Source organism: Drosophila gunungcola, chromosome 3R (assembly GCF_025200985.1).
Source record: "Drosophila gunungcola strain Sukarami chromosome 3R, Dgunungcola_SK_2, whole genome shotgun sequence".
Classification (NCBI taxonomy): domain Eukaryota; kingdom Metazoa; phylum Arthropoda; class Insecta; order Diptera; family Drosophilidae; genus Drosophila; species Drosophila gunungcola.
In genome coordinates this window covers 25,536,617-25,548,796 of record NC_069139.1, presented here as the reverse complement: position 1 = coordinate 25,548,796, position 12,180 = coordinate 25,536,617, and the positions used below count along the sequence as shown (strand labels likewise).

Sequence of the window (12,180 nt, the reverse complement as noted above, 5' to 3'; positions counted from 1 at the left end):
CTTTTCGCTTTGTTCGCTGTTCATTGCTAGTTAGCTTATAAATATTAATATATTATTATTATATTATAAATACATTAGTTATTTGAAATAAAATTAAAGTTGCACTAGGTACAATTGGTAAGCATTGCCATAAAAGAAACTAACAAATAGGGGGTTTCAAATATAAATATATTACCACCCGGTAAAATTGTCCCAGAAGTGGCAAGCGATCTGGTCCACCACTGCACGTGACTCACGCCGAACTCATGCACGACACCTCACAAGTTCCGTCTCTATTACATACGAGAGCGAAGAAGAAGAACTTTTGCGAAAATTCACTTTTCTCCCGAGTTTTCATTGATTAAACAAATCCCAAGTAGCTACGGCATCGACGAAAATGTCGCTTTTCCGCAAACCGAAGAAAATCCAGCGGCGCGTGTTTTCCAGCAACGCGGACGAGGAGGAGGACGGCACATCCTTGGACCCGGACGCCGGAATGGAAATGGAGGCGCCTCCGCCTCCCATTATTTCCGGCAAGCGGGACAAAGAGAAGAGCCGGAAGGCCGTAAAGCCCCAGGAGGACAGTAGCAAACCGAAGGCGCTGCTCAGCTTCGCGGATGAGGGTGAGTGACGCTGGGATAATCAGAGTCAAAAGAGTACCTAATCCCCAAACCCATTGCAGATGACGACGGCGAGGTCTTCCAAGTGCGCAAATCGTCGCACAGCAAGAAAGTGATGCGTATGTTGGACAAGGAGCGGCGCAAGAAGAAGCGCGAGGAGCGGGCGGAAAACAGCGGACACCTCGGTGGCGAAAATGGTAGTACACAGCATTTAGAGTCGTCCGGTGGCCCATCTTCGGGTCCTGCCAACTCCAGCTCAAATCCTGTCAATGCTGGCAGATATAAAAGTGCCAGCGATCAGAGTAAAAGTAAAAAAAGTGATAATCATATGATCCAAACCGAAATACGCACAGACGACTTTGTGGTAAGGTTATTATTATTCAATTTTTTCTACCATTAAACCGTTTAACGAAATTTCAACATCAGAAATTACATTAAAATATCGTAGACCGATTAAAAGACAAATGATTACACCATTAGCTTAAATGTGTTTTAAGAGCTTAGTTTAGTTATGATTGTTTGGCGCTATTGAGCCATTTTAAATTCAAAGTAGTATAGTTGTTGCGTTTAATTTATCAGTGATGGGAAATATCTAGGTAGTAAATTTACCTTATCCATGACCAACAAAATCAATTAATTTTTAAGTATTTATTTTTAAATTGTTTTTTTAAATACAACAGTATTCTTTGCTAGGACACAACCGGTTGTTTTTTAAAACAACTAAGAGATTAATTCTAAAATAAATGGCCTAAAAATATTGTTAGCCATATACCAGCCATGTTAAAAAATCTGTTACTTACCTAGTTATAAAACTGATACTTTTCCCACCATTGACTATAATCGCATGCCTTTCCTTCCTTAGCAGCATGAATTCTTCAGCCTTACTCTGATCAACACCCTGATGAGATTGCCAATAACATGCATTTACTCTTTGATCCCCAGCTAGTGGTAAAGAAATCCGAGACCCCCGAAGCAGTTCTAAATGGTCGTGCTGCCCTTTGTGCTGGGCGGGAGGATATGAGCGACGAAGATGACCAGCAGTCCGAGAATGGAGTCCACGACAAAACGCGCCATCGCTTCTCCAAGCCAGAACACTTGAAACAGATGCTGGAAAGCGGTTCCATTCCGGATGCAGCCATGATACACGCTGCCCGAAAGCGCCGTCAGCGAGCCAGAGAACAGGGTACGATCGATGTGCTATAATACCGACAATAACTCACCATTATTCTGCTTCCAAATCCAGGTGCAGGCGACTATATACCCGTTGAGGAGCCCAAGGAGCCGCCCAAGCTGAGCACCCGTCTGCCTTGCGAAGACGTTGAGGGCGATCAGTCGGATGACGAGGAGCGCATGGACATGAACGACATTACCGGACGCAAAGAGCGCGAAGAGCGACGCGAGCAATTCTATGCCGTCGAGAATGATTGTATGTAGAGTGGACCAGTCCGATTTGTGGCCAGTAACAGAGCCAAAGCAAATACAGGTGAACTTTGTTAACTATTGCTAACCTTTCGTTCAATCCAATGCAGCCACCGACGAAGATTCTGATCGCGAAATGAACGAATGGGAGAACCAACAGATCCGCAAAGGAGTGACGGCTGCCCAGTTGGTCCATTCCCAGCACGAAACCGTACTCTCCCGCTTCATGATCAAGCCAGCTACTCCTGGAAACGGTTCCGCCATGGACGACGGGGACTTAGCGGCGCCGCAGTCCACGTCCACGCTGCTGGAGCAGGCTTACGCAAAGAACGCTCTCGATCGCAGCAATTTGGCTACGGCAGTTCGCTCATCCGCCAAGTCGAAGAAGGAAAAGGCCAAGGCTACAGCTTTGCGCACTCCGCAGGAGATCTTCGCCGCCATTCAAGCACGTCTTAGCGAGCTCAAAGAACGCTCGGCGGATCACAGCGCCAGTATGGCCAAGATCAGTATCGAACTGAAGGCATTAAAGCTTCAGCAGCTGGAGTGCCAGCAGAACGCACCAACAGCGGCGGCAAAGTACAAGTTCTACCAGGAGGTAAAATGCTATGTGAATGACCTTGTGGACTGCTTGGCCGAAAAGGCGCCGGTGATTAACGACCTGGAAAAGCGGGCCCTGCTGCAATACGGCAAGAACCAACGATATCTGGTAAATCGACGGCGGCAGGATGTCCGGGATCAGGCCAAGGAAATCGCCGAGGCAGCAAGTATGAGAAATTTATTATTATTGCCAAATGACCAGGGAATTGCTGAAACAGAGTTCTACTTTTAAATGTTCCTTAGCGAAATACTAAGTATTTTTTTTTTTTTTGAAATTTTTGACTTTCAGAACCCGTCTCAGCTGCTGCCCGACGAACACCAGAATACGAAGAGCAAGTCCGCCGTGCCGCAGAACGGGAGGGCCGAAGAACACGTCGTCGATGCGAGCGTGAGCGGAACGATCTGCTCTCCTCCCACCTGGATGGCATGTCCAGCGACGATGAAATCGCCGACCAACAGCAGGAGCTGAGCGTGGCGTCCACGGCACAAATAGAATCCCAGTCGGTGGAGGCCTTTGAGGACGTTACCGACGACTTCAGCAAGATCGAGCTAATCCTGATGAAGTTTTATGCATGGCGAAAGACTGACATGTCCTCGTACCAGGACGCATTCGTTAGTCTGTGCCTTCCGAAACTCTTGGCGCCGCTGGTGCGCCACGAACTGGTCCTGTGGTCGCCGCTGTTGGATGAGTACGCGGACATCGAGAATATGCGATGGTATCAAGCCTGCATGTTGTACGCCTGCCAGCCAGATGAAACCGTGGAGATGCTGAAGAACGACCCGGATGTCAACCTGGTACCGTCGCTCATCGAAAAGATCGTTCTGCCGAAGGTGACTGGTGAGTAATTATGAATTTTCCACGATGATATAATTTGAGGGCACATTTATAAATTCTTTTTAGCCTTGGTTACGGAATGCTGGGACCCCTTGTCCACCACGCAGACCCTTAGATTGGTTGGGTTCATCAATCGGCTGGGCCGCGAATTTCCGCTGAGCGGCACTAACAAGCAGCTTAACAAACTTTTCGAATCCATCATGGAACGCATGCGGTTAGCCCTAGAAAACGACGTCTTTATCCCTATATTTCCAAAGCAGTAAGTTTATATTTCGTTAAAACGTTTAACAACTATTTTAATTATTTCTTTTGCTTTCCAGAGTCCAAGAGGCAAAGACGTCGTTCTTTCAGCGTCAGTTTTGCAGCGGCCTTAAGCTGTTTCGAAACTTCCTCAGCTGGCAGGGTATCCTGGCGGATAAACTTTTGCGGGAACTGGCCATTGGAGCGCTGCTAAACCGCTACCTTCTATTGGCCATGCGGGTCTGCACGCCAAACGATGCCATAAACAAGGCATACGTCATTGTGAATACCTTGCCCACGGTTTGGCTGCTGCCCAACAGCGAGACCCTCAAGAACATGGAGCTTTTCATTGGATACATAAAACAAACATTAGAGAGCTGTGATGCAAGCAATCCAGTCTTCATGTAAGTTATCAACCATTGTTTTAAAGCCAACGAACATTAACTTACACTTTTTACTTCAGGCAATCAAGCGATAAGGCCAAGCAAATACTTCAAAGACTGCATAGTTTATAAAGTGCAGGGAACCAGTCACTTCACCGTTCACATCAATCCTAACAATCAAATACTCGTTGTAGAACGCATGAAAGCACAACTTATATCTTGTCTTGTTAGCAAATCTTATAATTATAAGACATCAAAAAATGTATATAATTAGCAAGTGCTCAGTAGGTCATTATTAAAAATCAAAGCTTGAGCTTACAGAACTAAATTGAGAATAACACATCCAACCCAATCAATTTTAAATCGTTATCCTATGAACATAAAACCTCGAAAGTGATAAAGTTTGGAACTCTGTTTAAGGCTCATCGTTTTGTATCTTTACTGATTGTATTTAGGCGACTCTCATGCATAGCAATAATAAAAACCATTTATAAACTATGAAAATTTAACAATTGCAAAATCTATTTCGGACCAGAACCAATGTAAATGAAGATACAAAAAAATGCTTTTGAAGCTTAGGCAGACATAGATGCATCATCATTCTGCCTTGGAGACGGAGGCGCGTGTGAAATTTTGCGCCAGCTCGACAACTTCCGTCTGCATGGCAAGTAACTGTTCGTGGGCGATCTTTGACTCGCTGCTGTCTGGATTGGCCTGCAGCACTTGGAGGACCAGATCTGAAAACATTGAGCAACAAAAAATTAATTAACACTAGACAAAAATGCTTTTTTTGAGAAGACAACGGCAACCAGTGTTATGTCATCCCAGACACTTATTTTTATAAGTGTTGTAATGCACACACCTTAATTGTCAATAGAAACTTACCGTGATATCGGAGCAACAATGCGTTCTGTGGCTCGTTCAGTGATCCGCGAATGTGCTGCAGGATGGCAGAGACAAATTTTCCGGACGCGTGCAAAATGCTACCACTGGTCGTGGTGAAGAGTATTAGAGCAGCCAAATGCAGCAGCAGTGCCGGCTCCTGGCAACTGAGGAGCTGCTCCTGTAGCTTCTTTTTGTGGTCTGCGATCAGCAGACGATCTTTTTTCTTGTCCACCTTCTTGATAATCATGCTGCAGGTCTTTAGCACCGCTTCCGTGGCCAGTTCAAAATCGTCAATAGTCTTGTTCAGGGCCTTGTTCTGTTCCAACAACGCTGCTCGGTACTGGGCATCGCATTCCTGAACCAACTTATTGCGCTGATCCACGTTCAGATTTGTATTTTTTACAGTCAGATTGCACTCGCTGGCTACGTATAGCGTTAGTTCGTTGCATATATCATTGCCCAAAGATTTGAGCAGGTATTTAACCAACTGGGACTGCGTGTCTTGGGGGAAAAGCTTCAAACCCTTCTCGTAAAGCCGTATGTCTATCAGCAGCGTGTTTATGCGATCCTGTATGGCGGCGTGTGTCTGGCGGCGGTTGGTCTGTGGTGTGGCCTCAAACAACTCTTGTGCACGTGATAATGCTGCTTGATTAAATTGGCTATAATGAAAATGTTAACCATAAATTGAAAATAATCCACAATACTAGATATGGTTCGAACTGTTTTACTTACTTCGTATATAGAGCAGCAATTGATTTGGACAAATGTTCCAATCCCTCTTCCTCCAGACTGCTACTAATCAACTTGACTATATCAGCAGTCTTGACTAGTTCCAATTGCTTCACTGCCTTCTTATTTCCGCCACTTCGAGTGCTTTGCTGTATCTCATCATCGTCATCACTGTCGTTCTGAGTTGCCGCCTTGCCTCGTTGATGCTTCTTTGTGGACTTGGTTTTTGTCTCACGCCCCTGGGCTCCGCCACCTGCTTTGCCAGAAGACGCTTTCTTCCTGCGCTCATCGCGCTTGTCCAACTTTCCATCGTCCTCAAGCTCTTGGGTCGAAACGCTTCCCTTCTGCGCCAGCGTCTTTTCCACGATGTACTGTTGGTAGGTGCCGCTGTCGATGGCCATCTTGGCCTGGGACTCTGCCAGCGCTTGACAGGGCTGAACCAGCTGGGTAAGATACGGTTGCGAGAACACTGAAATAAGATTGAATAAATTATTTGAAGTTTTGTTGGAACTAATACATCACCATGACATACATTATAGATTTTTTAAATTTAGTTTGGCTACTTTACAAACATTTAAAACTAAAACAAAAATTTCAAATTATAGTTTAATAAAAAAATTTTATTCAATAGCTGCAAAACAATCTTTTCGAATCCACAATGATTTTTATAATTAATAGGTCAGAAAATAAAAATTTGTTCTAAGGGAAAACTGAATTCTACAATCAATTATAAAAATATTTGTATTTTTCCCGTTTAATATTTAATATTAAATTTTAAGCTCGAGCTCGAGTAAGGAACTTACCGATGCTGTCCAGGTACACAAAGTTGCTGGGATTGCTGTGCTTTTGTGCCATGATAGCGCCAAAAACCTCCTCGATGTCCTCCTCTGACAGATTGGATGGCAGAATGGTGGACAGATCCAAGTACTGTTTGGTGGCACTGCACTCGTTTAACGCCGTTACCACCGTGAGCTCCACAAGTCGAGCACCAAGGGCAACCCGCTTTAGGAAGAGGAACTCTTCGCTGGGGAACTGTTTGCGGATGTAGGACTTGGCATCCGAAATACCCAGCTTCTGGATGGCATCATACTCAAGGAAGCTGTTTTGCTTGTAAAACGAGTTCACCCAGTCCGCCTGCGTCTTGGCATAGATGTGCGGAACGTACTGGGAGTTGGCCAGTTTGGAGGTCACTTGGCCGGCTGGCGCGATTTCGTCAAGCAGCGAGTGGAAGATCTTCTCTTGAACTCCGATCTGTTGAAGGATCACAGCCACATTCGTTGGCCTCGTAATGGCAGTCAGGGCTCCTCGAATCTTTGCCTTACACCGTTGGATGTAGGCCTGAGTGAAGAACACACGCGGATTGGTGGCATCCTGGCGACCCTTGATGATCCTGCCCAAGTGCTTCTCCACCACGTCGTGCTGCAGAAAGTCAGACGGCAGGTCAAACTGTGAAGCCAACTCCGATATGGAGATCTCTCCTCGCAACGCCAACTTCTCGTTAATCTCCTGTGCAATGTGACTGATATAATCCTCGTCGATGAGCTGGCCCAGGACCAGGTGTATGCTTGGATTTTCTGCCGCTATGCGATCGGCTAAACCCACAATTCGTGACAAATCCACGTTCAGGGTCTTGCTGACCTCCACCAAATTGGCTCGTCCCCCGTTCACATACAACTCATCTAGTATTTCGCGCTCCAGGTGATCCGGGGTAATGTACTCCTTGCCATCGTTGGTGAACACCACCTCCAGCATCTGCTTCTCCAGCAGCAGCGTTACAATCTCCACGCAGTTTCGCTCCGAGAGCCTTAAAAAGTGAAATTTTAACATATTAAGGTTGTTAAGTGGATAAAAATGTAGAGATTGAGCTTGTTGGCATTACTCACTTCTGCAGCGTCGACGTAAGCTGCGCTTTTTGAAAGTCGGCGGCCAAGCGCTTGATCTCATCCCAATCACTACCCATCTTTGTTATCAATCAAATAGATAAGATATGAAAAAAGACGATTCTGATCCAGGTGACGTGAAAAAAACCTGAGACGTCAACAAAAGTCTAGTGTGACCATACCACAGTTTTTCCATTACCCATTCACGGCTTGGCGGTGGTTTATAACACTGCTAACGGTTTGCGTCCAAATAGTAATGGTATGTCAACCAATAAATGGAACGGTAGAATTGGGAACATGGGGTTTTTATATTTTTCAAATCTTAGCTACTGTTATGTGCAAAACAATAAATTGAATAAAAATTTATGATTGTTTACGTTACGATAAAAACAATTTCTGTTCTGCTGCCTAGCGATTAATCGTGAAATTCTTCCGAAAGAACTGGTTCTTAGGCCGTTGCGAAATAGTGAACTGAAAGTTAAAACCCTACATAATTCCATGATGACTTGACCTCGCATAAACCTAAACCGTTCGCAAAAGCTTCTGAGATCCGGAACTAGTTCCACCGCCTGTTTGGTTGGGCAGCACTTAAAAGAACACTTGGGAAAAACAATAAAAATATTTCGCAAAAGTCATGGCGAGCGCTGGAAAAGTCGCCTGAAACCGAATCCATTGGACCGACTGCCTGGGAGCCACCACCACCGATGATGACGACCGACTTCGGGGGCCAGTTTGTGTCTAGCAACCCAAATGCAGGCTGCAGTGCGTCTTCCCGCTGGCTAACGGAGGAGGTCTTTAAGCTGATAGACATTGTGCAGCGCGACGAGGCCATCTACAATCCACGACACAAGTACTACTTCTGCCGGCCGTACGTGGAGAACTTCTGGCGCGAGGTGGACCTGAAGCTGGAGAAGAACCCGGGCGCCAGCCTGGCCAAGTGGACTAATCTGCGCATCTCGTTCCGGCGCGAGTACACCAACTACCTGGAGGAGAAGGTGCCGCCCTGTTGGTCCTACTTCGACCGCATGTTCTTCCTGCATCCGTATCTGCGCAAAAAGCACCAGCAACCCAAGTCGCTGGACACTCAGGTCCAGGACGCCTTGGCACATCTCTCCAGCCTGTCCAGTCGCATGCAGCGGGAACGGTCGGTGGTCATCCCGGCCAGCAGCAGCGGTGGTGGCCAGCCCACGCCCTCCGCCCACCAGTCGCCGCCGGCGCCGCAGCTGGACAACTACCTGGACTACTTCGATGAGGGCGAGCCCAACAATTCCGAGCTGGAGGACATTATGGAGGAGGAACAGCAGCGCAGCAGTCGCTACCACAGCCAGCTGGATAGCAATGACATCAAGTCGGAGTGCGAGGAGCCGGCGGATGACTACGAACAGGAGACGCACGAGCCGGATGAGGATGAGCCGGAGGATCAGGACCTACATAAGATGGCGCCCACCTCCAGCTCTTCGTCTGCCGACGCCCAGCGTCGCTACCCCAATCAGCAGCCGCACACCAGTCGAATGCACTTGGGTCGTTTGCAGATGCGCGCCTACCAAGACGAGATGCGGGGTGCCATTCGTCCACGCTCCCAGGAGCTGCAAGCTCCAACTGCAGCCGTAACTGGAGTGAATTTCGCCTCCCAGTCGGCCGCTCATCCAAACATTTCCTTTGTGCGTCCCACATTCAGTAAGCCAGTGGATTTGGTCAGCACGACAACCCACAACGGAGGAGGGCCTTCAGGAACTGCTGGGCCATCCGAAGCGGACCTGCCCACACCATCTTCAGCGACTGTGGCCACACCCAATGCGCCCAGCAGCAGCTTTAATACCACCAGCAGCAGCAGCAGCAACAGTAGCTATCTCAGCCAGCGGCATGGGCACAACCACGTTCATGGAGGACACCAACAGTTGCAGCCATCATCGCTTCCATTGCGCCTCGAAGCCAACAATCCGTCAAGTGGATCCGTATCGAACGGCGGCGTAGAAATGTGCGACTGCAAAACCGATCCGGATGCCATGTTTCTGATGAGTCTGCTGCCGGACATCCAGAAGTTGAACGGGCGCGATCGCGGCAAGATCAAGATAGCCTTCCAGAACATTCTGCAGGACTACCTTTACCCAGACTAGTTACGATCTCTGTGTATACTTTCCGCTTATAGCAACGGAACCCAGTTCCGCTCTCGATCTTGTTTACGAGTATCTTCCCTTGATCATTTGAAACTCTTCAAACTGGTTAAACTCTTTAAAGCTTTGCTGTGCAAGAACAAAGTATCCTTAAAACGTTTTGAACACTATCAGCTATGTTTATTAAATGTATAAATATTTATAAATATTTAATGTGTAACACAAGAATAAATTCATTTGAAATTAAGTGATAGATATGGCTAGGAAACTGGAAGTATCACATGAGGATCGGACCGGATTGGAGCCCATCCTCACTCAAAGAGCTTGAGCTCGCGAGTGATCTTCTTGATCTTGTTGTCCAGCGTCTTGTCCTCGTGCTCGCAGATGTAGTAGTGTCGGGAGGTGCACTCTTGTCCGTAGTACACGTAGCTGTGCTTCCCGGCATTATAACTCAGCCGGAGGCAGCGACCCTTGCCCTCGATTTGAACAGTGTTGTTTAGGACATCCCCGCCGGTTGCCTCCTCCGTCGCCTGCTCCGAACTGTCCACCAGATTGGCGGCCGTGGAGTTCTCACCCTTTTGTGACATCGCAATGGACGTGAGATTCATGTTGGGATTAACTGGCTTCGCCGAGTTCGACCAGATCCAGAGCAGTCCTGGGTTGAGGCCGCCCAGCCAGTAATCGCGTCCCCTGTGGGCGGGTTGGTTCAGCAGATAGGCCATGATCTCTTCGTTCTCCGACACTTTCTCGAACTCGGCCAGGTGCGAGTTCAGACCCTTACAGGCGGAGTTGGCCGTCTTCCAGTTGACCTGCTGCTGACTGTTGATGTAGTAACAGTTGTCGCTGATGCGGGTGAAGTTCGTGGGACAGGGATCCTTCACCTCCTTCTGGTTGTTCCCGGCCATCAGGTAGTAGATTAGCTGCTCCGAACGCCTTACACGACTTTCCAGGTAGTCTAAAAGTGTTTGAGTTAAAGTCATTGATTGATTAACCATTCGTGTTTTTAGCGTCGATTAAATATATACAAACTCGGTGTTTAAAAACTATTCCTAAATATAACTTTAGACTTACCCACTCTGTATACCAACTTCTCGATGGCTCCCAGAAGATAAAGATCGTTTTCAGAAACCGCTCGGAACGTGGTTGGCTGGCCGCCGCCACCTACAATGTGTTGTTGCTGCTGCTGCTGCGGCAGGTGTTGCAGCGGTGCCTGTTGCAGCTGTTGCTGTTGCAGCGGCACTGGACGGACATGCTGCTGTGGGGGATTGCCATTGCCACCGCCGCCAGTAGTGCCGCCTATACCAAAAAGTTGCTGCAAGAAACCAGGTTGCTGGCGTTGCTGCAACTGTTGCTGCTGCTGCATTTGCTGATGTTGCTGCTGTTGCTGGTGCAACATCTGATTGGTCATGGGTCGGAACTGGGGATTAACAATGGGGCTCTGGCTCTCCACGGGCTTTCGCAGATGTGGCTCCAGTTCCACGGCCTCGCCAATCCGCCGTGTGATGTAAATGTTGTTACCCGGTCGCTTGTAGGCGGATGAGTGATAGTTGAGCGGACCATTCATGCCCATATCGCCACCCATATAGGGTAGATCTTTGGACTTTCGCTGGCTGCTGCTGCCTCTGCTATAAAATGCGGGGGAAGATTGGCATTAATGTGTTTCCTAGCGCTCCTTCAACCCACCTCAAGACGTAATCTTCGAGAAACTGCGACCAAGCTGGGGCTTCTGCGTCCGCGAGTGATTCATTGGCGTGTTTTTGCCTAGTTTCACCGTCGCTGGCGTTGCATAAGAGCCAGGGCCCATGGCCCAGACTTAATGCCAGGTAAACAAGGGCTGCAAGCCGGAGTTGTCTGCCAGCCGGCGTCATGATGACACGTAATGTTTACGGATGGGTATATTGCCCCCGCCTCCTGAAGCACTTGGTGATTCAAGTCGCGCGCTAAACACTTTCGATTTCGGTGCGTTTTTTTTTCGTGCGGTTTAAGCCGCGTCCGCGTTTCTTAGACGTTCGTTCGCTTGTGTCGAGCTGAAGACCACGACTGAAGTCTCAGCTTGACTTTTGGGCCTGCAGCCGGTCCAAGCTGGTCCGCTCGGCCGGGTCTCTCCACACCGATCACTGTTCACCGCCAATGGCAATGGCCCAGACCCATTGTTGTTGCTGCCGGCCGCCGAGAAATGCAAAATTTCACTTTCTCCTTCGGTTGGCTCTTGGCAAATGTAAGTCATTGGGCTTTTCTTCGGTATCAGTGTTTCTCTCGCAGCTTTTGTGGCCCGTCAACGCCCGCCATCCGACCCACTGTTTACACTCCATCAAATTGTACACAGCCTTAGGTAATTGACGAGACCTATGGGCCGTCAATTGAAACGAAAACTAATGGTGTAAAGAAATTAATTTATTTGTGTGTTGCGGCATTAAATACCGTTTTTTTTTAATTTGAAGAATATTCAAATGATTTTCTGTCTAAATAAAACTTACTAAGAAAGTAGATTTTCAAGTT

At 47.7% G+C, this 12,180-nt stretch overlaps 4 protein-coding genes across 7 annotated transcripts; 2 read left to right on the top strand and 2 right to left on the bottom strand.

Moving 5' to 3' along the window:
• Positions 1-250: 250 nt before the first annotated feature.
• Positions 251-4,577, top strand: LOC128254071 (PAX3- and PAX7-binding protein 1). 3 transcript variants are annotated; one of them, XM_052982880.1, is made up of 9 exons: positions 262-602; positions 662-963; positions 1,542-1,782; positions 1,843-2,025; positions 2,129-2,782; positions 2,905-3,453; positions 3,517-3,709; positions 3,771-4,094; positions 4,154-4,577. In XM_052982880.1, exons 1-9 carry the CDS (start codon positions 377-379, stop codon positions 4,203-4,205), a joined length of 2,724 nt encoding a protein of 907 aa, XP_052838840.1. In that variant the 5' UTR covers positions 262-376; the 3' UTR covers positions 4,206-4,577. The 3 variants fall into 3 exon arrangements, with proteins under 3 accessions (XP_052838858.1, XP_052838840.1, XP_052838849.1); XM_052982889.1 differs by lacking the exon at positions 262-602 and having other exon boundaries at positions 827-968; XM_052982898.1 differs by lacking the exons at positions 1,843-2,025; positions 2,129-2,782; positions 2,905-3,453; ... (1 more) ...; positions 3,771-4,094; positions 4,154-4,577 and having other exon boundaries at positions 251-602; positions 662-968; positions 1,542-1,681.
• Positions 4,488-7,745, bottom strand: LOC128254090 (E3 UFM1-protein ligase 1 homolog). The gene is made up of 5 exons (XM_052982909.1): positions 7,571-7,745; positions 6,491-7,491; positions 5,691-6,156; positions 4,959-5,617; positions 4,488-4,810 (listed from the first exon to the last, which is right to left on the bottom strand). The coding sequence occupies exons 1-5, from the start codon at positions 7,645-7,647 to the stop codon at positions 4,671-4,673; spliced, it is 2,343 nt and encodes a 780-aa protein (XP_052838869.1). The 5' UTR covers positions 7,648-7,745; the 3' UTR covers positions 4,488-4,670.
• A 357-nt stretch (positions 7,746-8,102) lies between these two features.
• LOC128254107 (protein seu-1) lies at positions 8,103-9,928 on the top strand. Its single transcript, XM_052982934.1, has one exon. The coding sequence runs from the start codon at positions 8,272-8,274 to the stop codon at positions 9,682-9,684; it is 1,413 nt and encodes a 470-aa protein (XP_052838894.1). The 5' UTR covers positions 8,103-8,271; the 3' UTR covers positions 9,685-9,928.
• On the bottom strand, positions 9,829-12,146 carry LOC128254114 (uncharacterized). 2 transcript variants are annotated; one of them, XM_052982955.1, is made up of 3 exons: positions 11,365-12,146; positions 10,753-11,303; positions 9,829-10,636 (listed from the first exon to the last, which is right to left on the bottom strand). In XM_052982955.1, exons 1-3 carry the CDS (start codon positions 11,547-11,549, stop codon positions 9,993-9,995), a joined length of 1,380 nt encoding a protein of 459 aa, XP_052838915.1. In that variant the 5' UTR covers positions 11,550-12,146; the 3' UTR covers positions 9,829-9,992. The 2 variants fall into 2 exon arrangements, with proteins under 2 accessions (XP_052838915.1, XP_052838906.1); XM_052982946.1 differs by having other exon boundaries at positions 10,753-11,306; positions 11,365-12,130.
• Positions 12,147-12,180: the final 34 nt, after the last annotated feature.

What these genes read in the sequence shown, in the direction of transcription:
- LOC128254071 (XM_052982880.1), top strand. Translation starts at nt 377, where the DNA reads ATGTCGCTTTTCCGCAAACCGAAGAAAATCCAGCGGCGCGTGTTTTCC. An exon ending in TACGCACAGACGACTTTGTG is followed by an intron (nt 964 to 1,541) that starts GTAAGGTTATTA and finishes TTTGATCCCCAG; the next exon opens with CTAGTGGTAAAGAAATCCGA. An exon ending in CGTTCTGCCGAAGGTGACTG is followed by an intron (nt 3,454 to 3,516) that starts GTGAGTAATTAT and finishes AATTCTTTTTAG; the next exon opens with CCTTGGTTACGGAATGCTGG.
- LOC128254090 (XM_052982909.1), bottom strand. Translation starts at nt 7,647, where the DNA reads ATGGGTAGTGATTGGGATGAGATCAAGCGCTTGGCCGCCGACTTTCAA. An exon ending in TGTGTACCTGGACAGCATCG is followed by an intron (nt 6,157 to 6,490) that starts GTAAGTTCCTTA and finishes ATCTTATTTCAG; the next exon opens with TGTTCTCGCAACCGTATCTT. An exon ending in ATTGTTGCTCCGATATCACG is followed by an intron (nt 4,811 to 4,958) that starts GTAAGTTTCTAT and finishes CAATGTTTTCAG; the next exon opens with ATCTGGTCCTCCAAGTGCTG.
- LOC128254107 (XM_052982934.1), top strand. Translation starts at nt 8,272, where the DNA reads ATGATGACGACCGACTTCGGGGGCCAGTTTGTGTCTAGCAACCCAAAT.
- LOC128254114 (XM_052982946.1), bottom strand. Translation starts at nt 11,549, where the DNA reads ATGACGCCGGCTGGCAGACAACTCCGGCTTGCAGCCCTTGTTTACCTG. An exon ending in CTCGAAGATTACGTCTTGAG is followed by an intron (nt 11,307 to 11,364) that starts GTGGGTTGAAGG and finishes CGCATTTTATAG; the next exon opens with CAGAGGCAGCAGCAGCCAGC. An exon ending in GAAGTTGGTATACAGAGTGG is followed by an intron (nt 10,637 to 10,752) that starts GTAAGTCTAAAG and finishes AAACACTTTTAG; the next exon opens with ACTACCTGGAAAGTCGTGTA.